Genomic DNA, 25,892 nt, shown 5'->3' with positions numbered 1-25,892 from the left:
GAGCAACAGCGTCCTTAAGTTCTTTACGAAACTGGGTGATAAATGCGTGCGTGTGTTTCCACACCACGCAGTAGTTCTTGTGTGGGAAAAAACAAAATACAAAACACAAAACACTGTAATATGGACATTTGTTGACTGATCTGAAACAGCATTAACGGTGAACTTCATTTTGCGGTGCAGTGTTGACAGGGCAGGAACACGCCCAGAAAAGCGGAAAATGCATCCCGGAGAATCGCTTTTAACAAACATACATTTCCTTTACGAAACATTTAAAGGTCTAATCACCAATCAGATATTAGCGACTGGAAGACAACCGTAAAAGTGCACGCAAACAAGAGAGCGAGACCGGGCTTTTGCGCTTTTACTGTACCTGTATTCTGCGTTTATTACTGAGGCGAAGATACCGCACACAGAATCTCGATGTCTCCACGCTCCTGGCGCCAAGATGAATATAGCTACTGTCTTTGGTCGTTTCTTATTGCTTGCTCATACAAAAGAACGGGCTCCTGAGATAATGACAACAAAGCTTCAAATGTTCACTTTAAATCCATTGCTGAACTGAGGAATCAGGCATAAAATACAGTCCTTCTTGATAGTTTCTTATGCAATTCTATTTTTTATCCATGAGACAGGTAAACGAATTCATGTAGATATTTTCTCTCTTTATACTCACAAAACAATAAAAACCTTCCGACACGTGGGTTCTACTGCACATGACAAGCACAAATAAAAATGCTGGGTCGTTAAATCAATATGAAATGCGTTGCTGGTCCCCGCGAGCGCAGCCTATGCAGACCATGTGCAGGACAAACCAGAGCGAGGGCGTGCGCCCCAGCGTTTCCAAAACACAGGCGACTGACGGCAACTGAACAGTTTAGCTCCCCAACAAAAATGCATGTTATCGTTCTTTTTTCCCCTCGGCGGATGTTGGACTCGACGCTCTAATTCACGTGTTCTTTCAGCATCTCAAACCATTGTCTACCAGTTCAGCCCAATGTTCTGTGATGCAGACTTTCGCTGGCACCAGTGCTACTAACTGTACTAACCTACCGTCGTCGGTTCATTCATCATGCCCTGTCCGTGTTTACACAATAAGCGCCACGGATTTAATCAGGACAGCCCCCGACAACCCCTTCAAACAACACACACAAAGATATGTTGAAGTCGTTGACTGCATAACCAAAGCAGTCCAATCTCTTCGGGAGACTGTAGTCTATTCTCGCACCTTCGGTTATAAACCCGTACACTGCCGTGCTGTACGAATACCTGGCAGTAGGACAGGTGCGACCTTATCATGTTCCCATACTACAATCAAGAGCAAGTGGCTTGAGCTCCGTTTCATTTATGTTCATGGGAAAATCGCGGCCACAACACAGAAACATATGCGTCATCTTACAAACTTGCCCTGTAAATAATTACAGTAAAATCGGGCAAGTGTGAAGTCAGTTAAAAATAAATAAAAATGAGAAAAAAACAACGCAATATTACCCCCCCCCCGCCCCCCAAAAAGCAATACAATATTTATTTGCCCACAACTCCTTCAGAGTCCGAAGATGATTTCCTTACATGCAGAATATGACGTGTATGTACAACCCCACTGACTATCCCTTAACTGAAGGCTGATGCAATGATGCCTCATCTCCAGCATCAAGTCGGTAAAAACAGCAGCCGTAATCCGTGTGGATTATCGCAAAGAAGAAATGGCAGTGTGCGCCCTATTGTGGACGTGGGGGTTGACGATGGTAAAGGTAATTTTGTTTTTTTATTGACGCCCCTTGTGATATCTTTTTGTGGGGCCCAAAATCCCTTACAGCACCATTGCTAGCATGTTTGCCTAATCACTTGCCAAAACACTTACTGGGGTAAAGAGTAGTTACGTGGAGACAAAGCAAATGCAGGTTTCCTTTCTGCCTCAGAACATGTGAAACCATGTGGTGTAAGGTCCTAGGCACCCAAGGAATACATCATGGCCTTTTAATTTATTAGATGTAAATAAAGTAACTAATTAATTTGAGCAACATTTCTCTGATGTGTTCATGGCAATCTTGTAGAAAACTGAGAAACTAGTCATTTTGTATAAAAATACAGCTCTGCTTTCTTTTAGTAAGAAAGTTAGATTTCTGCTCACTGGCCCCTTTAAAATTCATTTTAGTAGCCCAGCAATTGTTAAAGGAGCAAATGTACTGGCCATTCGAGGACATCTTCCACACATAAGATCATATTAATGCCCTTAAATAATATTTTAAAGGAACAAATTATAGCTACAATTAAACAAACATGTTTCTATATTCATGAGGTTCAGTTTAGGCTGCTTACCACTCACAAGATGCACAAGTCACAGCCTCTCGTGACCGCTAATACCACGGCTATAATGTACAGCACATGTTGCAAAGAGAAACCGCCTTCCAGTGGACTACATTGGGACTGGAAAGCTTTGGGATACTGTAATGTTTTAGAAACTCGAGAATTAAGTAAGCCTGCCACAAACGAGTCACAAAAAACGGAAACTTAAACAAAATGATTTAATGCATTTTGCAACCCTTCATAGAAATTAATTTATACCATGTTCCTAAAACTTTGGCAGCGGCAGTAGAGTGACAAGTAACACACACCAAGCCACGGGACATTCACAAAGAGGTGTTTCCAAATGACAACATTTATGCCTCAACACCTTTCTACATACTTTTAAATTAATTTCTGAATATATAATTTCAGAAATTAATTTCACGTTTTGTGATACACATCTTATTCGTACTTGTTTTGAAACAAGTTATTATTTATTATCTAAATAAAAATGGACAACACACTCAACCCAGACAACAGCCACCCCACCCCATTCATAAATGCCCAACTGAAGCCCATAAAACCAGGGCAGCAGTTTAAAAGATGGGCATCACCAGGACCAACCAAGGCCATCTAAGGCCCGGCATACCCAACATATCCCTCAGACAAGCCTTCAACAGCAGCAGTGAGACACTTACACCTACAGTCTTGTAGCATGAATGAATGAAAGCCATTTCAGACCTTCCGAAAGCAAGATGCTTCAGCTGTGACTTGTGTCATGTGACAGGAATATTTATAAACTATGCAGATTTCATCAGGGGAGGCCTCTGACTGCCATGCTGGACCCTGACATTAGACCTTAGCCCTTAGACAGTCACCTCTCACAGCACACTGGCACAGCTGTGCTTCCCCTGCTCTCATTGATTTAACTGTATTCACGAATGACTTAGCCACAAGTTTATCATTTGAATTTGGTTGTGTATTGATAAAGCATGAAATCTACAAGTCGGGGTGACTGTCCAGTTACTGCGCCTTACTCTGAGATCGCATGTTCAGAATCAGATTTTCAGGAACCCCCACAAAACAGGCCTAATATTTCCTCTGGTCCACCTTACAACACGCCAACACACACCAACACACCTTGGCAAGACAAGAGCTTTGCTGGCCTCAGTATACTTCATGTGTATTAGGTGGAGGACAGAACAGACAGCTGGGGGCTGAGAACTCCATTTCTAGATAATGCAATGACCTGGATTAAACCATAAAAGCACATTCAAACTGCACGTGTGCAGTAGCAGGGATTAGACATAATTGCACAGTAGTGTGACTCTCCTGCACAGCGGCTCCCCATCCCTGAACTACACAGTTAGAGTAACAGCAAATTGAGTTAGAATAACAGTAAATCAGGTGCTTGTTAGTGAAACACTGTAGTTGTATAGTTCTGGTTAATAAAGCAAAAATCCTTTCCAGATTTTTGCACCAACCAGCTGCCTTTTTTTGATAGTTGTAGTAGTAACAGTAAGCTACAGGTGATTGCCCTTGTGTTATGAATTAAGAAGCTAAACATTTACATTACATTGCAATATGAGCCAAAGTAAATGATTTTAAAGATACCATATAGAACCTCAGTCTTCCGAGGGAAAAATATGCCCTAGTGAGCAGCACAGTAGTCCCTGAAAACTGTGTAGTTGTGTGTAAAATCATCACCAAGCACTGATAAATCTAGTTTGACAATTTTCAACCTTCAGCAGGGCTTTTTGAACATGTAAGGCTCAGACTAATAGCACTCCCTGCTGGACAGAGGCTGTGCTGGACTGTTCTAACTAGCACTGACAAAACCAAAGAGGTTATGGTAGCATAACATTAAAAAGAGAACAGATGGTAAGGTATGCATGCTTAGTCAATTCCTACAGATAACAGTAGGCCATTTGTTTCATGTATACTGGCTGGAAAGAATGTAATGGTAATGGGAACCTATTCGCAATGGTGAGAGCAATGTAATACAAACCTGGATTCTGTATTATAGCAATTTGCTTTCAAATACCTTTACTAATAAAGCTCACATGAATGGAAAAGCAGTATTCCAAATATCCCACAGCAAATCTGGAAAATGTAGATCATTAAATTGATAAGATCAATGCACCGATCCAAGACACACGACCTGCTATTTTTAAAAAGCCCCTTGTAAAAACAAGCTTATGTGCAGCAAAGAGATCGGGAGAGTAGGAATGACGACAGATGTCATCAACGGTTGAAAGGGAAGGAGGGTCCAACAGAGCTGCCAAGAGGTAGTTGGGTTCTATCCCAGTGCTCTCTCTGCACATCCGAGAGCACACGAGAAAGAACAAAAGAAGAGGCAGCCGTTGGGGCGTAGACGAGAAATGTACGACAAGGCTGGGGGATCAGTCCTTGCTGGAGATCCGTGGGCCCGGCGAAGGTGCGTGTTGCTGCAGAGTTCCGTACACAGGGGAACGCACCATCAGAGACACAGGAGCAGGTCCAGGCTTTTCTGAAGAGACAGGTACATCAAACCAAATCTGGACAGCACCACTACACAGTTCACTGTACTGAAGAGGGGATGCACTCCTTTTCTCCCACTGTTAAAAGAAAATAAGTTAAAAAAAACCCCTAAATCTGATGACTGCTCAGGAAGCTCCTGGGGAAGCCGCTGGACTCAAGGCTTATGAGCTCGACTATTGAGAAATGAACATTTATCCCCCTGGAGCTCTTACTGGTAGGAGAGATAAGTTTCAGAAGGGGACAAAACTTCATAAAATCTTTGCGACCTGGAGTTTTGGCTCAGTTTACACTTAACCGCCAGCCACTGTGTTGTGAGTCTGTGACGTTTGGCTCTGCGCTGGCTCACATGTTCTCATTGTGAGCTATTAAGCAGTGGTCTACTATTAAAGTACGCTGCTGGCAGGTTGGATCTGCCTATATCCTGATCTAACCTGTACTCGGATGCAACCCGTAGCCGGCCAGCACGGGGCTGCCAGCAACAGCTGCGCTGGATGGGCTCAGTCCTCTGTGGGTGGCTGGCATTTCGCACAGTGTTCGTCGTCCTGCGGGATGAGCAGTGCACAGAGGGCAGCGCGTGTGCAGAGCACGGGCCCACGTGCCGGGCACGACTCGAAGCTCTGGCAGCCCTGACACACGGCCATCCTTTCCAAGTCGAGCAGCAGCGCTACCACCTGCTCAACAGTGGTGAGGCGCGGCGGGTGGCCCTCGTAGACGACGTGCGTGGGAAGCAGCGGCTGGCTCTGTACGCTGATCTGGTAGAAGAAGCCCGCCTCGATCTGGAGCACCGTGTCGGCCATGGGTGAGATTTTGGAGCACTGGAAGAGCTGCAGGAGGGGGCCCTTGGCCATCACGCCCACCCAGTGGGCAGGCAGCACAGTGGAGCGCAGGGCACGGAGCAGGTCCAGCAGACCCTGGTCCTGCGCAGACTCGCTCTCTGCACTGTCCGCCAGGCTATAAGTCTGCGCAATCTGTAGGAAGGACGACAGCCAAAAGGGCAGTTAGGACGTACAAAAATAAAACTGAAACAGCCATTTAATCTCCCTTTTCACAACATTCACATCAGACCCGACACAAGCAGGTTCAGAGAGAAGGAGCTCACCACAGGCATGGTTTCCGGAGGCTCTGGGTCAGGCCGGGGCTCCGGGGCCGGCCCTGGATCCTGCTCCCGGGCCGGGAGAAGCTGTGGTACAGACGTCTCCATGCTGATCAGCTCCAGCCCGCTCCTGCTCAGCACCTCGCTGAGCTGCAGGGGGCCGCTGGCGCTCAGGACGTCAGAGGTCGGCCGGGGGCCCGCCCTACCTGGCACGTCACTGAGCTGCAGTGAGCCGCTGCTGGTTAGCCTTATAGTGCCCAGCACCTGAGAACCCTCAGACAGGCCCGCCATAGTGTAAAACAGTTCCTGTATCACACAGACACACACGTTTGAAGTTTAAAGCCTGTGTCATTCAAAAACTGCAGAGTGGCTGACAAACGGTTGGTGCTGTGATGTGAGGTGAAGGAACTGACCTGGGGTCTTGGCTGAGAGAGCACCATGCCGTTCTGGTCTCCGATGGTCTCCAACACAGTCACAGCACCATTCTACATCAGATAACACATAGCAACACAGTTTACAGACAAATATCACAGCTTACAGAATAAACACTTTACGGTTCTCCAGCTTCAATCAGCACTGCAAACAAACATAGCACAGCTGTAAATTGTACATACCTATCACTTGTGTTAAATGAATGAGTTGTTATTGTTAAATTCTATCACCTTATAGTAACTGCATTACAAGTTGAAGGGCAGAGTATTTGTTCCTATCAAAAACAGTTGGGAATTGAAATATTAAAAATATAGGGGAAAAAAAAAAAGTAATTCAATGCAAAAAACAGTCAGTCCACCTTTCATTAATGAGACTCAAACCTTTTATTTTTCCAACACTTTGCATGTCCACCCTTATTTTTGATGACAGGCTCGGTCCTTCTCAGCATGGAGGACAGCAGTGTTGCACACATTTCTGGAGAGATGCTCTTCCATTCTTCAGAGTCCAAGCTCTTTGCTGGACAGCTTGTATTAGTCTACCTATCTGTTTAAAACAGCCCCAAAATGTTCCTATTGGACTCCAGCTGAGCAACATGCTCGGTCATCTCAACACGTTTCGCACTCGCGCGGTCCCATAATCACACTCCGATCTCTGCGCTTCACTTTGGGGACTACGCATTCATTGAGGAAGTCCGTGCCAAATCCGCGCCGAGCATGCCAGACCCCACCGGAGACGAACCAATTTAGCTCGGTCTCATGTGACCAGAGAACGCGCTCCAGAGCTTCATCCGGATTCTTTAGTGCTCTTTAGCAGCGAACAGCAAACAAAGTTTTCTTTCCCCTCGGACACAGCCCATCAGATGCGCGGAAAGGTGTGTTGAATGGGGGATATATGAAATTTGACGTGTTTATTTAAATTTTGTTCAACGTGATAATATGTTGCATGGTTCCAGGATGCGCTTAGCTTACGCAAAGGTGTCGAATCTTTGGAAGGAGCACGTTCGCCGCTATTTGTATTTTAGCGAAAGTAGTAATGAAAACTACCACAGTGTTGTATACCTTATTTCTTAAACTTCAAATGACGAGTTTTGGTTCTTACAAATACTGTTTCGAGAAGGCTTCTCTCCGTAGATGACCATAAATGCGCGATCATGGAACAGACTGAAGTTCTGCTGTAAGTTAATATAAAGTGCGTGAAGTCGTCGTTTACTTTTTAAAACCACTCCGTCGAGGCCACTCACTATACTCACAATATTAATACCATTCATTTTTGGAGTTTTGGTGGAAACAAAAAAAAGTGTTTTCCTCACTTTCGCTCGGCATTGCTGCTTGACTGGGCTTCCGGGTGGAGGGAAAGTGTCATTTAACAATGTTTTCCACAGATTCCTACAGCCCTGTTTAAACCAGTTCTACACGCAATTTGTTTTAAAAAATGTACATTTTTAAAATGTACAGTTACTGCAGCGTGTAAGACACTGCAGCCCCGCCCATTTCCTGCACTAACGCCATCCACAGGTTATAATTGTAATTCAATGCAAAAAAGTCAGTCCAACGTCCATGGAATTAGGCTAATTGTTAATTACAGGTGAACTAAATTTTGTGCGTCAATGATCATAGGTGTGTTCACCCATGATGAGTTGATCATTTTGTTGCCTGTGTTTTTGGTGCCTGTATTTTGAATATAGTCTTATTAAAGTATTTGACTGTTCATAAGAGAAAATGCCTTAAAAGTCAACTTAGAAGTAATGCAATTATTGTGAGATGATACAATTTTGAATCTTTTGACATTTAAGTGATATCGTACATAGTGGTTTGTTTTTTTTTGTTTTTTTTTGTATGGAGCTTGCAGGAGTCCAACCTGAGCACTGAGAGAGTAGCTGTTAGAGTAGAGTCCCTCTGACTCAAAAAATCCCTTGCTCCCATCCTCACACACCATAAAGGCCTGTGGGAAGAGGAATGGGGTAGTCAGCATAACCTACAACAGCCTAAACCATCTAAACTTGCATACAGAAAGAGAGAGAGAGAAAAAGAACGAGAGGGTGAAGAAGAGCGAGAGGGTGAGAACGAGAGAATCTTTTTGGAAATCCAATAATCAAATACAAATCACAAGGACAAAAATGCACTCCTAATTCCCTTTTTTTAATATCACTCCTCTTTTGACATTTCATTTCACAAACAGAAGGGCTCATCACCTGCTCTAGGTCACCTGGTCCTTCATCCTCAATCTCAGGCTCCACCATCTCTTCATTGTCCTCGTGGCCGAAGCTGTACCTCCACTTCCTGACTGAACTCTGCGGTTCACCTGTCCTCTGGTGCATGTCTTCATCCTCATCGTCATCTTCATCGTCCGTGAAGTCACCGTCCCATGAACGCCACTTGATTGCACGCTTTCCAGGGGGCCTCCCACGTTTCCGGAATATCCGAGGTGAGTCCTTAACCGTGTCCGCGAGTGTAACCTGCCGGCCGTGTCTGTTCTAACGCGTGAGGGAGAAGGATACCCTAGGTGAGGACTCAAACAAGCACTCTTTTGCACTGTGTGGATGTCAGTGTGTATGGGGGTCAGTTTATTACATATGCACTCTGTGTAAAATATATGCTGAGCACTGCAGTTGAATTTCTCCTCATGACTCAATAAAATGCATTTAGTGCCTTATTATACATTTTAGTCTCTTATTAATTACATTTTTATATGCCTGAATTACACACTGAATATTTGAGTCAGTGCATTTTATCCTTCCTTTAACTGAATTATCAGTATTTTTCCTTTGTCTAAGCTCTTTTTGTCCTGGTCTGTATAACGAACCAAATAACGAACAGATAACCCCTGTCTTCCCCATTTATTCCACACAACCTCTCATGGGACCCTTAAGTCGTGGCTTGCTATACTGAGATATCACTAGCATTTTATGAACACAACTTTATCACACTTGAAGGCAGTGACAATTCTCAGATTACTTCATACACGTCAAGTCTCTACAAGTCCAGCCATCAGGAGTTTGAATCCTGACAAGGATCTGAAATAATTTCACCCAATGATTCCTTAAGCCAGAAGATGAGGACCAGGTTGCATTCTGGAGACGTGCTCGAACTTGCGCAGCCGGGCACGAGACGAGGTGTACCTGATGCCGAGACTGGAACTGGCATTGGCGCATACGACACTTCTGACGCTTCTTGTTGCGGCCGCCAAATTTGGGCTTGTCCATGCAGAAGTCGCACTCGCCACAGTCGTTATCCTGCAGACAGGCCTTGCACTGACCACACATCCGCCTGTTTCGCCTCTTTGGTCCCGACTAGCCGCAGGGAGGTAGAAAGAGAAAAGGTGTGAGGGGGGGGGGGGAACGTTTCTCCACGGTGTGTGGTGTGGGTCTTTTTTTTAAATAGTAAATTATAATAGTAAACAGTGTTGTAATACACTTTGCAAAATTTTGACATTTTCATGGTATGGGCCAAAGATTAAAAGCCAGGAATCATTTCCTGTTATCAAAACCAAACATACTGGTAATTGACACAGCCATGAAAACCAATAGAAAAAGACAAGAGATCTGGTGAAAGTCTACTGCAATATTTGATTCACCTCGTCATCATCGCCGGCGTCTGGCGCATAGTCATCGTGGTCGCTGTCCTGCGGCACTGCCTGCTTTACCAAAACAGAGCAAACATAATGTTTATTACCTTAATTTGAATTGCACACATCACACATTAAAATACTGCCAATATGACATCATGACCGCTGCTGTAGATTGTTTGTGGTCCGCTCACACTGACATGCCAATTAACTTGGCTTAGGAAGCCACCTATTTCATGTCAACTATACTTAAAGTGTTTAAGTGGGCCTAGAGCAGTATTTCACATCCCAGTCTCACTTTCTTAAATGCCTTAAATGTGAACTGCTTGGACATCATTCTGAGAGACTTCTAGAGGACATGCATAACAATAAAACAGGCACAATAATGAGCAGTCTTTCCATCCTATATCCTTTCATAAAGGTTTCTTTGGGATAATAAACACACAGTTTCTGGCTATGACACACAAATGTATAGTGATGATGATGATGACATAAAAGACAGTATTGAGCATATATTTTAATAATATTTCATAATAATTTGTTTTAGCATTTACTTATACTACAAGTACATGAGTCTGTAACTAAATTAATTCTTTTCTTTTATACTCACGGAAGAATGGTGTTTTTTCCCTAGGGGAGATATCTTCTTTTTCTGAAAAACAGAGTTCTGTCAACCATTTGTTTATCAATGTGTCTTTAAAAAAAAAAAAAAAAAAAAAAGAGTCAGAATGACATTTCAGAAAATACATTACCAGGGGGTCCTCCATTCTTGTTTTCCCAAGAACCCATTTATCTTGCCCCACCTAAAAAGACATACACATATTTTTTTTTTAATCAAATCATAGTCACTAGTTTCCCCTTCCCCATACCACTTCTTTTCCTTACACACAACCAAACGCCCTCCTGTACCATCCAGGTACGCCATCCCTATACACACACACAGCCCATTTTTGCGTTTACACACTTTGCAATCACCGTTTGCGATTCCCTTGCTAACCTAACCCTCTATGCAGATGCCTGCTCCTCTTGGCTCTTGACCATGACACCAGTGAGCGGGGCTCACTGACCCTGCTGCCTCGCCTAGCCTCATGCAAGCCCTTACTGGACAAGCTGCAATACTGCCAAACTAATGTGAAATACCTGGGTTTCCGTCCTCACAGAAGTGCATGCATAGCGACTGTGCGGATATTATTACAATTTTTAAATGTCCCTCATCAAAAAAAAGCTCTTTGGGTGTCTACCTGCTCATAAGTCCCTATGCTCTGTTTAAGGATCAGTTTTCCTATTTTCCTTAACTCTGTCCCTCTGGTCCCACCGTCTGTCCGCTCTTTCTCGGGGCCCTGGGGCATGTTTCTCAGAATGAGGCACACAGAGTCAGAGATGCCGAGAAGCACGCACACTTTATTCAGAGATACATGAAAATATATAGATGGCAAAGCAGATCAATAAGCAGAAATGTGTTAATAACATAACAGGTGCAACATGTTCAAACATGATGTTCAGACATGATATGATATGCGGTGTCTAGAATGAGATGGCCATCTATCACCAACGCCAGACCATTTGATATAGCCTTGCACCTATCTAAAAGGTAAACAACATAGGACAGCATGGCATGAGATCGAATAAAGTTATAGCACTACTGTTTCAAGGATAGACTGTTTAAAGAAAAGGGAGTTGCATTGTAGAGAATTCTAATGCTCAGTATGCAGAAATGACCTCCTGAGCAGACTGAAGTGACATCCGAGCTGATGTCAGCTTTCTCTGCCCTGAAATCTCCTTTCTGTTCTGCTCCTGCATTAGGCTTGCCCAATTACAGCCTGCCCGTTCACGTCTACGCATGCGGGCATGACAGGGCCGTGGTGGCGGTTTTGGCGGAGGAGCAAGGTGGAGGTTACAGACCTGTGGCGCTCCTATCGAAAACTTTAGATAATGCGGCACAAGGCCTTCCTGTGTGTTTATACGCAGCGACTGATGCTGCTGTTTTGGTACAGAACACTGAGAAAACAGTGCTTTTGCATCATTTCACACGGCATACTAGTCATTAGGTCACCACAATGTTAAATACATCAGCCACACAACACAGGACAGCTATGAAAACATTCTGCCATCCACTAGTAACTTGCCCATTAAACCCTAGGCATGATTTAGTATCCGCTCGGAGCATGGATCATATGTCTTTGATGATGGCTCATGCTCCAAAATGCAATTGTCTCCGTGAGGCAAGGATAAGACATTTTTTGAATCACAGCACTGTAATAAAGGCACAGACACGTTGATCAGATGTCCACAAGGCTGACTTGCTCTGCCTAAATCTCACGCATCATTTTCACGGTCTGTCTCATGGTGCAAAAAGTGGGGGTATATAGAGAACACTGAAAGGTGTTTTTGCATTATACACATACGAGAAACATCGAATCTGGTCCTAGATGTGTTTAATTTGCACACAAAATAATATGGCAGTAAAAACAGCTAAACATGACACAGACCCACATCCTGAGACTTTTCAGTCTTTGCAAATGGATTTCACACACTTGCCAATGCGCTGGCCATTCAAATTAATTTTGGTAATTATTGATCAATTTGCAAAATGTCCTGCGTCATTCCTGTGTGACAAGGAGAACGCAAAAACATCAGTAAGAATGACAAAAATGTGGTGGTTCGGCAGACTTGGCAATACTGAGGAGCATCAACCTTTAAGTTCACTACTAAACACCATGAAATCCCTGGTGACTAGGACCTACAACTCCATGATCAGCCAAGCCCATCCATGGAAAGCCGACCGAAAACATGTCTTTTACGTTCTTCTCAGAAATAATAACAACAGCTTGTTTGTTTTATCTACTCTCTCCAGGAGAGAAATCCGTTACACCTAAGGTGGGCAAGTCAGGAATGTATGCCCACAAGTCTCCGGTTTTTACCTGGCCCTATAGGAACTGTATTCTCCATTATTATTCTGACAGAGTAAAAAAGGGCAATGTAAGAATAAACTTCTTGTTAATACAAAATCCCTCTGTTGGTCTATTATAAAGATGATATTTGTTTCATGCATGGACTGTCCATGTCCCCCCAATCTGATGAATCATCAAAAACTGGAAAATGTGAAGAATGTGTAACTCATGGCCCACCTGAAGCAGACTGCTTTAAAAAGGTACAATGAGTCAAGATTCAAGAAACTCCACTTCTAGCGGTTAAGTAGGTGAACACCAAAATGCTTATTTTTTACTCTTTGGATCCACTGTCCATTCCTGCCTCTGAACACAAAGCATGCCTCTAAGATTTATGGTTGCCTCTAAGATTTATGGTTGCCTCTAAGATTTATGGTTGCCTCTAAGATTTATGGTTGCCTCTAATACATGGCGCTCCCTTGGTAAAAAAAAAACAAAAACAAAACAAAACAACAAAAAAACAACATTGTATACAGGTCCAGAAAAAAAATAAGAGACCACTACAAAATGATCAGTTTCTCTAGTTTTACAATCGATGGGCAAGTGTTTGACCAGGCTGAGCAGTTTTGTTTTATTCTATAAACTACTGGAAACATTTCTTCCAAATTCCAGATTAAAAATATTGTATTTTAGAGCATGTTTTTTATGAAAATGACTAATGGTTAAAATGACAAAAAGTTACAGAAATTTCAGACAAATAATGCAAAGAAAACAAGCTCATATTCATTTATAAACAACACAGTACTAATATTTAAACTTAGGATGAGTCAAAAAATCAAAGTCAAGAGATGAGTATTTGGTGGAATAACCCTGGTTTTTAATCACAGCTTTCATGCGTCTTGGCATGCTTTCCACCAGTCTTTCACATTGCTGTTGAGTAACTTTACGCCACTCCTGGCACAGAAATTCCAGGAGCTCGGCTTTGTTTGATGGCTTGTGACCATCCATCTTCCTCTTGATCACATTCCAAAGGTTTTCAATGGGGTTCAGGTCTGGTGATTGGGCTGGCCATGATGGGGTCTTGATCTTGTGGTCCTTCATACACAGTTTGATTGACCTGGCTGTGTGACATGGAGCATTGTCCTGTTGAATAAAACAATCATCAGAGTTGGGGAACATTGTCAGAGCAGAAGGAAGCAAGTTTTCTTTCAGCACAGTTTTGTAAGTGGCTCATTCATGTGTCCTTCACAAAGACAAATCTGCCCAAGTCCGGCCTTGCTGAAACACCCACAGATCATCTCTGATCCTGCACCAAATTTCACAGTGGGTGTGAGAAACTCTGGCTTGTAGGCCTCTTCAGGTCTCCATCAAACCATTACCCAGCCAGCTGTTGGACAAATCTGAAAATTGCACTCATTAGAGAAGATGACCTTACTTAAGTCCTCTGCGGTCCAATCCTTATGGTCTTTCCCAAACTTCAGTCTGGCTCTTCTTTGCTTCTCATTAATGAAGGGCTTTTTTTTCTAGCTTTGCACGACTTCAGCTCTGCCTCCAGAAGCCTGTTTCAAACCGTCCTCACTGTGCAACTCACCCCAGCTGCTGCATGCCATTCTTTTGGTAGGTCAATTGACATCATCTTACGGTTGTTAAGTGACATTCGAATGAGGTGGCGATCATCGCGGTCAGCAGAGAGTTGTTTTTCGACCTCTGCCAGACTGTAGCTGTTGTTGTCCCAGGTGTTTTCTGCTTTACCTTGTTATGAACTGCAGTTTTTGTCATTTTCAAAATGGAAGAAACCTGACGTTCACTATATTCCTCTGCCAGTAAAGCTACAATTGAACCTTTTCTTTTCAACTCTTTTGGCATGGTCTGTAGCTGTATTTTGACTACACTTACTTTTTGGGTAGTCCTAGCGCGGCTTTTCCCATCCAGTTGGTTCTATAACAAGAGTGATGATAGCAGCAGTAGTTTTTATTCTGTTGCTTGTTAGAATAGGATTTTGTTAAGGTGATCACCTATTCAGCATCTCATTAAGCAGAATGAGGTGTATCTGTGAAGGAATTCAACAAACACTTGAATGGAGTGGCTGCTGTACATGTGGAGATGCTGCTTCAGGAAAAAATTGGGAGTGGTCTCTTCTTTTTTTTCCACAGCTGTGTGTATGTTTTTTTTTTTTTGCAAGAAGCTTATTGTCACTTCTAATGCATTGTGTGGATGTGATGGTGTTAGCATTTTACAACGATATGCTGCGTTGCCCACTACAAACTTCTTGATAGTTAAATTCTAAACCTATAAACACTTGGCTCATAAATTAATTTGGCTCATAATTTGCTGCTGTGTATAGTTGAGTGTTTTCGTTGTCCAATATTACTTTTAAATACATTTGTAAGAGCTCATCGGTCACTGCCTATATTAGCTTGCTAGTTAGCATTGGATTCTACCATAATTTATCAAGACAGTGCTGTTGGTGTTAACCAGATATTAGTCTCAATTATGTTTTTAAGACAGCCTTTGAGTGCTACCAATCCAGGTACGCACAAGTCCTGACCGATAAATTTTATTTTCGTCGTCATCGTAATATGAACAAGCATAATCAACACTGCAAAAGATGTGATGAATAAGAACTTTTTACGGTAGCTACCCTCAAACTGCCAAGTTGTCTTCCACACCATTTTTATTTAATTTCAAGACAAATTTGAAATAGATTTTTTAAATTTCTTTATTCAGTTTGTTCAGTGAGTATATTAGCAGCGTACCTGTTAAAGCAAAAAGACATACACATTTTGTTTATAGCGCAGTAGTTAAGGTACTTGACTTGGAATCAGAAGGTTGCTGGTAAAAACCCCAGCACTGCCAAGTTTCCACTGTTGGGCCCCTGAGCAAGGCCCTTAACCCTCAATTACTCAAGTTGTACTCAGTCATAACTGTAAGTTGCTTTGGATAAAAGCATCAGCTATATGCCATAAATGTAAATGTGTTGCAAGTCATATAATCGTAGTGTTGAACAATGTTATTTCACATTCTTCATATGGTGCAGACCTTGCACACACCTTGCACACACGTATGTCCTACACAAAGAAGGCCCTACTTATCAAACTCAAACACCATCAAAATGACATGTTGCATCATAACTGGAACTTCTTCAGTGGAAGAAATAAAGGGAAAACATCTCTACCCAAATACAACAGCTACTGCATTCGAGGCATAATGGTCAGAATGCAAAGGGTATTCAGGAATGCCAGTGTAGAAGCCCACCCATGGATAAGGGAAAAGACAAGGCTGGTAATTTTTGTAAGGACCTCAAGAGCTTCCTCTTGGGTCATTTTTCCATGATCTCACCCCTCAAGTTTCTCCTATAAGTCTTGAATTTCATCTTAACGCCCCTTGAGTTCCTTCAAGCCCTCTCTAGGGCCCCCCTGGCTCTCTCCTTTTGCTTCATCCCTTTCCTTATTCTGCTCTCCCTTTTAGTTGGGAAAGCCAATTTTTTCTTCTACTTTAGTTTTCCTTTTGCTCTACCGTTTTGAGCAGGTCTACCCATTTCCCCCTTCACAGTTCTTTTCATCGAGTACTTTTGTGGCAGGCTGATAAAGCACCGGCTCAATAACCTTGGGAGTGGTGGTACTAACTCCACCTTGGGTCTTTTGGTTTTCTATTTTCTGATAGAGGGAATTGAACTACAACAAGGCTGTAAACAGACCTGGAAAACATCTACAAGCACCTGGATATTCTCCAGTCACACTGGAATCTTGCTTTAAAAATGAGGACAGCAGCATCCAAGTACATCCATAGGTTAAAGCTGGTCCTCAGTAGCTAGTTGAATGGGAATAATATGATAAGTCAAACATGAATGCCCTGCCAGACATTTGAAACCCAGCAAGCAACATAAGGTAACTAAGAGTAGAGTTGGAAGCTGCTGACATCAAGACCAGAAAACTCCACACAATGAATGGCGCACTCCATCCAAGATCCATGTATGCCAGGGAGAAGGGGCTCACAAAGTCTAAAATCCAATGTCCAGAATGAGACACAAAATATAGATGAATATACCCAAGCAATGGTCTCCCAAGGGTGAGCTGATGGAGCGCCTCAGACAGATGGGAGACATGGTTACCATGAAAGCATAGGAGGTGACATGGCAAGATGAGCCGCTCCATAGAATGTATGTACCACAGACAGAGATGGCTGACATGGGACAATCCTACCAATTGCTGGAAAATGCAGCACTGAAGGACAGCACAGAGGTACTAATCAGAGCACAACATCTAGCACCAAGTCAACCAAAGAAGGTGTACATCACACCAAACCCAAGATGCAACCTTAGCGAAGGAACCTCAGAGACAATCCAGTGCACAGTAACCGGATGCAAGTTGCTGGCAGGGAACACACACTGAGAGACACAACCAAAAGGCAGAGACTGGTGAAGAACAGCAAGACCAAGATCCTGTGAGGCCCCCAGATCCAGGTAGATTGCAAGTAGTGGTGAACCAACCAGACATCATGAATTTAGATAAGATGCAGACATGCATGCGCACACACAAAATATTTCAACCTTAATTTCAAAGCAGTAGTTTGTTTGTTTAAGTACAATTTAAAAACAGTGCTTAAATTCTTGTTTTTTTCTGGCCCAGAAATCAAAGGAAGCAAACCCAGATAAATGCCTCTAAAGTCACAACTCTAATAAAACATAGTCTAAAATTAAATGATGTTAGGGTTTTACATTTACATTTAAATGTCTAAGCATAGATGCAGCAGTTCAAGAAGTAGGCTGCACAGCCTATGCCCCATTTGGCAGGGGACCTTAACCAGAGTGACTTACAGAAGAACTTTGTAGTCTCCATCAAACACACATCCTCATGAGAGCATAAATAGGTCAATGTCAAGAATACCATTAGCCTAAAGCCCTGGCTAGAGTGGGAAAGAATACAGTTAAAAAGGTGGGGGAGGGGGTTTGTGCACATTTGCATTTTTATGTGATTAGTGAGTCAGTGAAGAGTTGAGTCTTCAGTCTTCATTTGAACCCAGCCATTATCTCAGCTGTCCAGATATCCAGGGGAAGTTGATTCCACTCTTCCCCAGAGAAAACGTTTGATTCATGACTTCTTTGTATCCTGAGGGCAGGTGGTTCAAGTAAAGTGTGTTGGAGAACAGGGTTTGATTAGTGTTTTTAGGTATGCGGGAGCTTTGCCAGTTTTGGCTTTGTGGGCAAATGTCAGTCTACTAAATTTGATGTGAGCCATACAGGCAGCCAGTGGAGGAACACATCATGGGACTGACATGAGAACTTCAGGAGACTGAACACAAGCCATGCAGCTGGATTCTGGATGAGTTTCAGGGGTCTAACTGCACAAAGGGGAAGACCTTTTCCAGATGTTGTTCAGCAGAAATCTGCACAAACTGAGTCAATTTAGTAATATGAGAAAAGAATGACGGTTATCCAGAATTACCCTAAGGTTTTAACTCAGTAAAGTTGAAAATTGAGAAGTGGGAGAACATACAGAGAACTAATTTCCACAATATTTTAAACTATAGCTAGTGGCTTTAGGCTACATAGCTCACTGAGTGAGTTCCTTAAGTGCAGTCTTTCAGCTGTAGAAATAATCAACTGAGAAGAGTCCAAGGGGAAACCCCATAATAACCACTTTAACTCAGAAACCTCTCAGAGACAAAAAGGTGATCACATCACAATCACTCCAACCTCTCCCATACTACAGCACACAAGATATCATATTGGTGTGTTAGAATGATGTCTCAAGAAGAAGAACTCTAGAATGAAGGCTTTTGAATGGGTGCCCTAAAGCTAAAATAAACCATTTCTACGGGTGCACTGCCAATATGTTAACTTCCTTCATCTGTACCAAGTTGTGCAGTGCTGCATCAAAACAATACATGGACAGTCAAGCAACTTCAGTTTACCCTCAATCCTTTGGATAACAGCCTCGGCTCACAAATCTCTACAGCCCTAGTGCATGAAAAAAAAAAAACGGAGTCACACCTGTCCCGAGTGGCTAAGGGTGCAGTAAGTATGTACGGCAAAAGTACGGCAAAGTGGAGCAGAGAGCAGCACAGAACCAAGGACAGCAGAAGGGCAGGGTGGCCTGTGTGCCGACACAGCGAAAAGCAGCTACACCAGCCTCAGCTCAGTCGGGCTCTCGGCTTTACATAACAGGGTTTAAATGAGCTGAAAGGAGTCTAAAATAGGACAGAAACAGTGGACAGAAAAGGGAGTAAAAACAGAAATCAAAGCACTCACCTTCCGGAACACAATATGAGGAGAAGGCCTCTTTTTTTCTGCTGGGGGGGAGGGGGGTGGGGGAAAGGGGGGGAATAGTCAAACTTTACATCCAAGTCTGAATACTTTATAAATGTCCATCTGTAAAAATAAGAAAATCAATGCATAATAGCATAATATAAGGTAAGTAACATTAACATACGTCTGCACTTGGGACATAGCAAATCTTGCCCGTTTCCCATTCCTGGATACTCACAACCACAGTTTGCACAACCACTGGAAGAAAAAAAAAAAAAAATCCCAAAATTTTACAGAAATTTCATTCAAAACCTGAGTTTAAATTGAATACTGAAATAATGCAGACTGGTCTATTGAAGTGGTTTCAAGATGAAACCAAGAACATTTATTACACTTGTTAAATGAAAGACGTTCATGAAAGGCATCAGAGGTTTGTAAATGAATACCTTACAGTTTAGTCTATACTATATATTGGGAGGTTTCTAGAATGCTCTTCCCCATTCACACTAGTTCCTTTGCCAGCCTTAGAATGGCACTGTTTGCTGTGGTCAGTGTGCTTTGGGTGTTACTCACTCGAGAGGGGGAAGGTCATGGTGCTGGATTTCTCTGTTGATTGTTGTTTCAGGGTCCAGAGCTAGCTGGGTTCTTGGGGGCAGAGGGAAGTTTGGGGAGTGTTTTCCTTCACTCTGGCCAAACAGGTGTATGGGTGTTTCACTGTCTGGTGTCCGGAGGGGGCTGACAGGGGTCAAGGATGACTGGAGCCAGGACTGAGGCAGCGATGTGATCTCCCCTTTTCCAGAAGTGGTAACGAGGCTGAGAGCTTGGGGCGAGAAGCTGCCCAGCCGTAGAGAGGGCGAGCGGCTGGCTTGCTGTGCGTCAGCACTTTGGGGGCTGGCCAGCGAAACGCGGGTGAGTTCTGGAGGGCTTCCGAAAGACTGGTTTGGGGGAAGAGGAGAAGCTTCAGCAGCCACCGGTAGGTTCGGGGTGAGCTGGGGCCTCTGGGGGGTCGACACCTTGTTGCAAGGCGCTGCTGGGGGGGTGGGGGTTAACCGGTCAGGGGTGCGGGTCGTGTCCGGGTCTGGTGTGGCAGTTCTGGAGGACGAGAGGCTGGAACGTGCCCCATCTTCAGGGGCATCAGTCCTCCGGCGCTGGAGAAACACAGGACAAAAGAATGCACAACCATTACACACAGAGCAAAACACACAAGCATATTCCCTGGACTTGGGCCTAGTCTGGACCTAAACCTGAAACATAGAAGTATGCATAAGCTTCTGTACTAGTTTCTATTAATGGCTCAATTAAGATCTGGAGGAGGAGGAGGAGGAGGAAGAAGAAAATAAAATCTCAGAAGTCGCTTGCAAAAAGATTTCGCAGTTACCTAGAGAACTCAGCATAAATGTCAACAAAAGAAGAACTATTGGATAATACCTATTTTTAGCTCAAATTGTTCACTGAGAAATATGAAATACTTACAAGAATTTCAAATTTAACATGTATGCAGGTCAACTACTGCAGAAGAAGCCTGCCTGCTTCCACAGGCCCTGAAGGGGCACATTGCAGATTTGACAGTTCTCTCTATTTTATTAATGAAACATGGACAGCATATAAGAACTTTGATAACATACAGTTTAAAAATACAATGATGTTTATTTTATAAATTGGTCAAATTGTATTCCTGGTAAAAAACAAACAAACAAACGAACAAAACAAACAAAAAACCCAAATTATACCTTTGTTGTGACAACGCTATCCACAAACGTTCCTTGTCTGTAGTCAAAGTGAGTCAGATCGATCATCACATGTTTGGCAAGTTCAATCTTACTCCTGAAACGGTGTCCCTTTGGACTGCAAAAGTTCAGGAGAGATGAGATACTTCGGTAAAGGAACAAGAGCACTACAGTAGAAACGTCAGAATAACTTCAAACTAATTACGGGAATTGGTGTTTGCTGTGCATGCAGTGCCTGCACCAACTAAGCACCGGCCTGCTTGATGCTTCGGGAACCAGAAAGGGTTTGTTCTACCTCTTGTAGTATGTGTCTATTTTGCCCATGGTGGAGCCGGAGCGCCGAAAGACCTCCTTCCGCTTCCAGCCTTGACCCAGATCCGGGCAGTCCAACCAGTTCCGTTCCCAGTCCTCATGCTGCTGCCTTCGCCGCCGCCTGTCAAGACACAAGTAACACAGGACAGTCAAGCTGAGGCTGGACACCCCGCGAGAGCGCCCGCTGGCGTGCGGATCTGAACTGCGTCCAGTAGAAGAGGAAAAGGTCTGGCCTGGTTCAAGAGTGGAGTTAGCTTTAAAAATAAGGAAGAAATGGCTTCTTGGCACATAAACAACAATTCCTACTGCCAATGCCTCTTTTTACAGAACATAAGGAACCATTACAATGTCCCTGACATCTTACGAATTTCCCAAGCCAGACACACATTCTGCCTGTATATGAAGTGTGTGTATACAATGAAAAGTATAAATGCACATAAAAAGTCAAAATACATACAATGAATCATGAGTCCTTCTGCCACTTCGTTCACTGCTCCGGTCACTCTCCACACCTTCCTCGCCCTCCTCCTCATAGTCTTCCTCCAATGGTTCCAGCCAATTGCGCGGCGGCTCATCCAGAGCAGCGGCGTCTGCCGTGTTTGGGAGCACGTCACCCTGTAGCACGGGCGTAGCCTCGTCTTGCTCTCCCACACTCCGCCCCTTTGAGTCCTCCGCCATATCTCCCATTACTATCAAAAGCCAGAGGATCTGGATTCATCCGAGGGGCACGGAACACAGGAGGGGTTCACATGCTTTGAGCCGCAGGGGCTTTTACACCATGAGAAGCGCTGGTGCACCGTTCATTTCAAACTGCTGAGAAAAATCAACAAGTCCCATGAAGCGGGTCTGAGTAGACTGCCACCCGATCTTTTCCAAACTAAGATATATTCCTTTATTATTTTTAAAAAAAATATTAAACTTGATAAAATGCATTGAGAAAATATAAATGTGTTTCATTAAATGGTATGACATTTGTTGGGACATTTAAATTATTAATGCAGTTGCAAAGATCAGAGGACTTCTGCTGGTTAGTAATCAGTGTAACAACCATTAATCCACTATTGCACACAAGGCCTGGATTGATCTAATATAAATAAATAAGCCATGAGGACCTTTACCAGCTAGCAATAATATAATTGCCAATTCATCAGAATCATTTGAATAATTGGAGAAATTAAGCTGTTAGTATTCCATTTTTAAAATTATTTAAAGAAACGATAACTACAAAACACCAATACATAACATTTCCAAAAATAATCTTATACATTTCCCATCAAATATAATTGTTTAAATCTATTGTTCAATCTAAGATAGGAAGTGATTGGCAGTTTTTAAAACTTAAATTTTTTTCAAGAGGTCCATTTCGATGGCCAGCTAGCACAGCACGCTCGAGTAGAACGTGATGGAGACTATTTAGACGCAGGAGGGGGGAGGGGCAATAAAACCGAGTGGTTGCCATAGTAACGGTATTCCAGCAAGCTGAGCAGAGATGGGTGGGGAGACCAATAGAAACGGCTCCATCTCGATATCTGCAATGCAGCGCCATAACTACGGCAATGCACCGAGGCAGCCAAACATGGGAAAAAGATTCGATTAATTAAAAACAGTGATAGAGGACTGTGCATTCCTGCATGTGAACCACAGAACAGATAAATTACATATACACATACCCTATTAACGTGGGGGGAAACATAGCCTAAAAAGTAAAAACTAGCCTAATCAGTAAACGAATGAATGGTCACCCAATGAGGAGTAGCATGCAAAATTAGCATCACGGCATAGCTTGCATCTGTGCTTGAGTACAACATTTCTAATTGTTCAAATGTGAACATTAAGCAGAACAACTGGCGTAAAAAGGCCAAAAGCCCAGCTAGACTACAGCAGACCTTAATCAAGAATATGCTTATGCAGGCTAACAGGATATTGGTCTAACATTTCTATAAGCCAAATAGTGACAAGCAAAGTATGTTATTCATTCTTTATTCATATCAGTTATATTTAGGGTGACAAAATGTTTACTGTGGAATGACGAACCCTTTTTGCAAACTGTAATCATGTGGCACACAACTGCTTTAGTCTCCTTGCAATGCGAGTACATTTGTACTTACAGTGGGATTAGAACTCACGACCTGCTGTTCACTAACTAAACAACAAGGCTAGAACATATGAGAAAGGGGCTACTAGAACTAGATATTAAGACTGTAAATAGACCAGTATGCATCAACCTCTGGATTTCAGGATTGTAGACTCAAATGCTAATAACCAGAAGTAAAACCATGCTACCATGTTTTATGAAGTTCTTAAGAGAACCAGTACATCCCAGACCAAGACTAAGAATTCTCAACACATGATACAAACACCTACATGCATGTGGCTGACATTTGGGTGTTAAGATGGTACATGTTTATCAGACACAGTGGTTTTGCCATTGTTTGTTTGTTTTTACATATGCACTGCTATAAGAGAGGACCACCAAAAACAGTACTTAAAACTCACTACTGAGGACTAGAGGATGTCTAACACAAATTGAGCATGATAACGTATGGGCTATAGAATTTAGGTGCCTGATGGGTTTATGGTCAAGAAACTAAATATTAAGTTATCCAAGGAACAATAATGCTGATGGTATGGAGTGACACACTGACTTCAGACCAAAGATACTTTTCTGTTTTCTGCAGTGGTGACAACATTGGCAGGTACTTCCTGTCTGGTGAGTGTTAAGCCACGCAGGCAGTTACATGATGACTGTGAAGTTAAAAAGGCCATTATCCCCTGAAACATTTCAAGAGAAATGTGATACATTTCAGCCTTACATGTGGTGTGACAAGTCCTCCTCAAAATCACAATTTACCCAGCAGACATCAAGACATTTTATTTATAAGTGACAGTCTGCTTTAACATAAAATGCATTTAAATTATCTTTTTCTAAACATATTGCCCACTGTATCACCACTCAAGGAAACTGTTTACCAAACCCCATTCTCTCTCTGTCTATGACAACTGCAAAGGCAACTAGAAGTAATAAAGTAATTTATTTCTCAAATCCCTGCTTAAACCTCGACTTCCTGACAGTGCCTTTGCAGAGCTTTTCCCACTATTTTGAATGTTCCTGAAATCTTATTTTTACATATTGTAATCATTGTTGAAGTCTGATTATTATTTTGGTCTGCCTGTGAGACTATCTGTGCCTGCAAGCTGTTTTTCAGAGGAGCAAAGGCCATAGTTGTAGCTATCACGTTCACCTCTTTAAGTAGTTTTACCTCTTTCTAGAGATTCTGCATGTCTCATTGAATTCACGTATTGTTGACAGTTATATACTTGGTAACGCGAAGGTTATACGGGTAAAGAATAAATTGCCTAGCGCATAATGCAAATTTAAGTATTGCGTTTACCAACGAGATTAAGAGTTATTTGTTTTTATTACAAATGATTAGTACAACTGTAGGGTAATAAATGTATGTTCTGCATGTCATACCCCCGAGAGTGAGGTACAAATCAAGACCTCACCCGGGCCCGTTAAAGCAACAAATACTCCTCTGAGCAACGTGCAATCTCTTCCATACACTAGACAGCAAAACACACGATCCACCACATTGTGCTGCGAGTTTCACAGATGTCATTATGGTAACGTCTGGTCACACACATTAATTGCCATTTCTAGCGTTTGCTTTGGAAAACATAATTGTGCCTAGAAATGCGATGACTTGTGAACAGGCACCTAGCTAACGCTAGCTAACTAGTTGATTTGCTAAGCAAGGGGTGACTTGAAGAGTCATAAACTTTAAGCATTGGTGCATGTCCGCCAAAAGACGATCAGGGTCCTTAGCTACCTTTTTACTGCATCTTCACAACAAAGTAATACTAAACTGGAAGCTGACACAAAAATAACGGGAAAAAAACAAACAGACCAAAACTGCTTCTTACGAACTGCCGTCTAGCTCAACGCTGAAATATTGTGCCGATTTGCTAACAAAGGCCTAAAAAGTAAAAACACGGGGTGGGAAATGTTCTTGGTAAAACAATAAAACAACAACAACAACAACAACAAAGTCTGGCATCACCACGCGCGCACACTGCATTTGCAAAGATGTGCAGCAAATGACTCTTAGGAGTAAAAGCTCAGATTCTTCGATACGGGCAGTGTGCAAAGTTGGGCACAAAAGCCTCTTCTGCTTGGCTTTGATCCGCTTGTGTTCGGGCTGCCCCCATCCGTGCTGAACCTCCCCCACCGCTCGTAACTCTCGCCACTATTTCCCTCTGAAATAGCGTCAAGTCGTTCGACGCGGTCTGCGAACGACAGCAAACGCTCGCGAGGAAAAACGCGTCCGTTTTCGTTCCCTGCGATCATCCTCGCTGGAGTTTTGTTTTTGTTTTTCGTTGCATATGCACGTGCATTTGCACTTTTGAAAAAACAAACCGTGCAACAAAATGTTTTGATGCTGAGAAAGATTCGCTGAAAATGACGAGAAAGCACGCTTACCCGATCATGCCTCGTGCCGTCGTTTTCGCCGTTCCTCCGCGTCTCGTCGCGCCTTCGCTTAGCGACACTTTTCGCGTTCTACTGAGCATGTGCAAGCACGAGCGTCGTAGGAAGTTGAATAGCAACATTTAGGCCAATTTACAATATATAAGAAACGTAACTGCCTCAGCTGATAGCTGGTAACTTTGAGTGCTGGATTATGGCCAATGGCCAATGCTAAATTCAATGCTTCAAACTACTCTGGTGAAAAGTTAGTCTATACGAATAAAAATAAGCATGTTACCAGCAACGGATACTCGGAAAAGTAACGTATTTAAATCAGTACATAACAGTACCTTTGTACTTG

The 25,892-nt window shown here is 42.9% G+C and overlaps 2 protein-coding genes and 1 long non-coding RNA gene across 10 annotated transcripts in view; 1 reads left to right on the top strand and 2 right to left on the bottom strand.

Moving 5' to 3' along the window:
* ccdc120a (coiled-coil domain containing 120a) overlaps positions 1-1,021 on the bottom strand; it is a 34,275-nt gene extending 33,254 nt beyond the window's left edge. For all 3 annotated transcript variants that reach the window (XM_081707524.1, XM_081707523.1, XM_027007589.3), the window contains exon 1: positions 371-1,021. The gene's annotated coding sequence lies outside the window, so the exon portion shown is untranslated. The remainder of the gene's footprint in view (positions 1-370) is intronic.
* A 1,487-nt stretch (positions 1,022-2,508) lies between these two features.
* On the bottom strand, positions 2,509-25,626 carry mbd1a (methyl-CpG binding domain protein 1a). Of its 5 annotated transcripts, none has more exons than XM_035522069.2 (16): positions 25,547-25,626; positions 21,524-21,876; positions 21,050-21,187; positions 20,758-20,872; positions 19,601-20,175; positions 19,212-19,285; positions 19,031-19,071; positions 10,645-10,695; positions 10,503-10,544; positions 9,902-9,964; positions 9,447-9,617; positions 8,520-8,801; positions 8,186-8,269; positions 6,310-6,381; positions 5,903-6,202; positions 2,509-5,771 (listed from the first exon to the last, which is right to left on the bottom strand). In XM_035522069.2, the coding sequence occupies exons 2-16, from the start codon at positions 21,751-21,753 to the stop codon at positions 5,301-5,303; spliced, it is 2,709 nt and encodes a 902-aa protein (XP_035377962.2). In that variant the 5' UTR covers positions 21,754-21,876; positions 25,547-25,626; the 3' UTR covers positions 2,509-5,300. The 5 variants fall into 5 exon arrangements, with proteins under 5 accessions (XP_035377962.2, XP_035377961.2, XP_035377964.2 ...); XM_035522068.2 differs by having other exon boundaries at positions 21,524-21,879; positions 25,547-25,622; XM_035522071.2 differs by having other exon boundaries at positions 9,902-9,961; positions 21,524-21,879; positions 25,547-25,622.
* Positions 6,431-8,633, top strand: LOC145653736 (uncharacterized). Of its 2 annotated transcripts, none has more exons than XR_014119909.1 (3): positions 6,431-7,199; positions 8,177-8,384; positions 8,507-8,633. It is a non-coding gene; the product is annotated as an uncharacterized LOC145653736 (long non-coding RNA). The 2 variants fall into 2 exon arrangements; XR_014119910.1 differs by having other exon boundaries at positions 8,170-8,384.
* Positions 25,627-25,892: the final 266 nt, after the last annotated feature.

The sequence above is a fragment of the Electrophorus electricus genome, chromosome 25 (genome assembly GCF_041902795.1).
Source record: "Electrophorus electricus isolate QZ-2024a chromosome 25, ASM4190279v1, whole genome shotgun sequence".
Classification (NCBI taxonomy): Eukaryota; Metazoa; Chordata; class Actinopteri; order Gymnotiformes; family Gymnotidae; genus Electrophorus; species Electrophorus electricus.
This window is presented reverse-complemented; position numbering and strand designations above follow the sequence as displayed.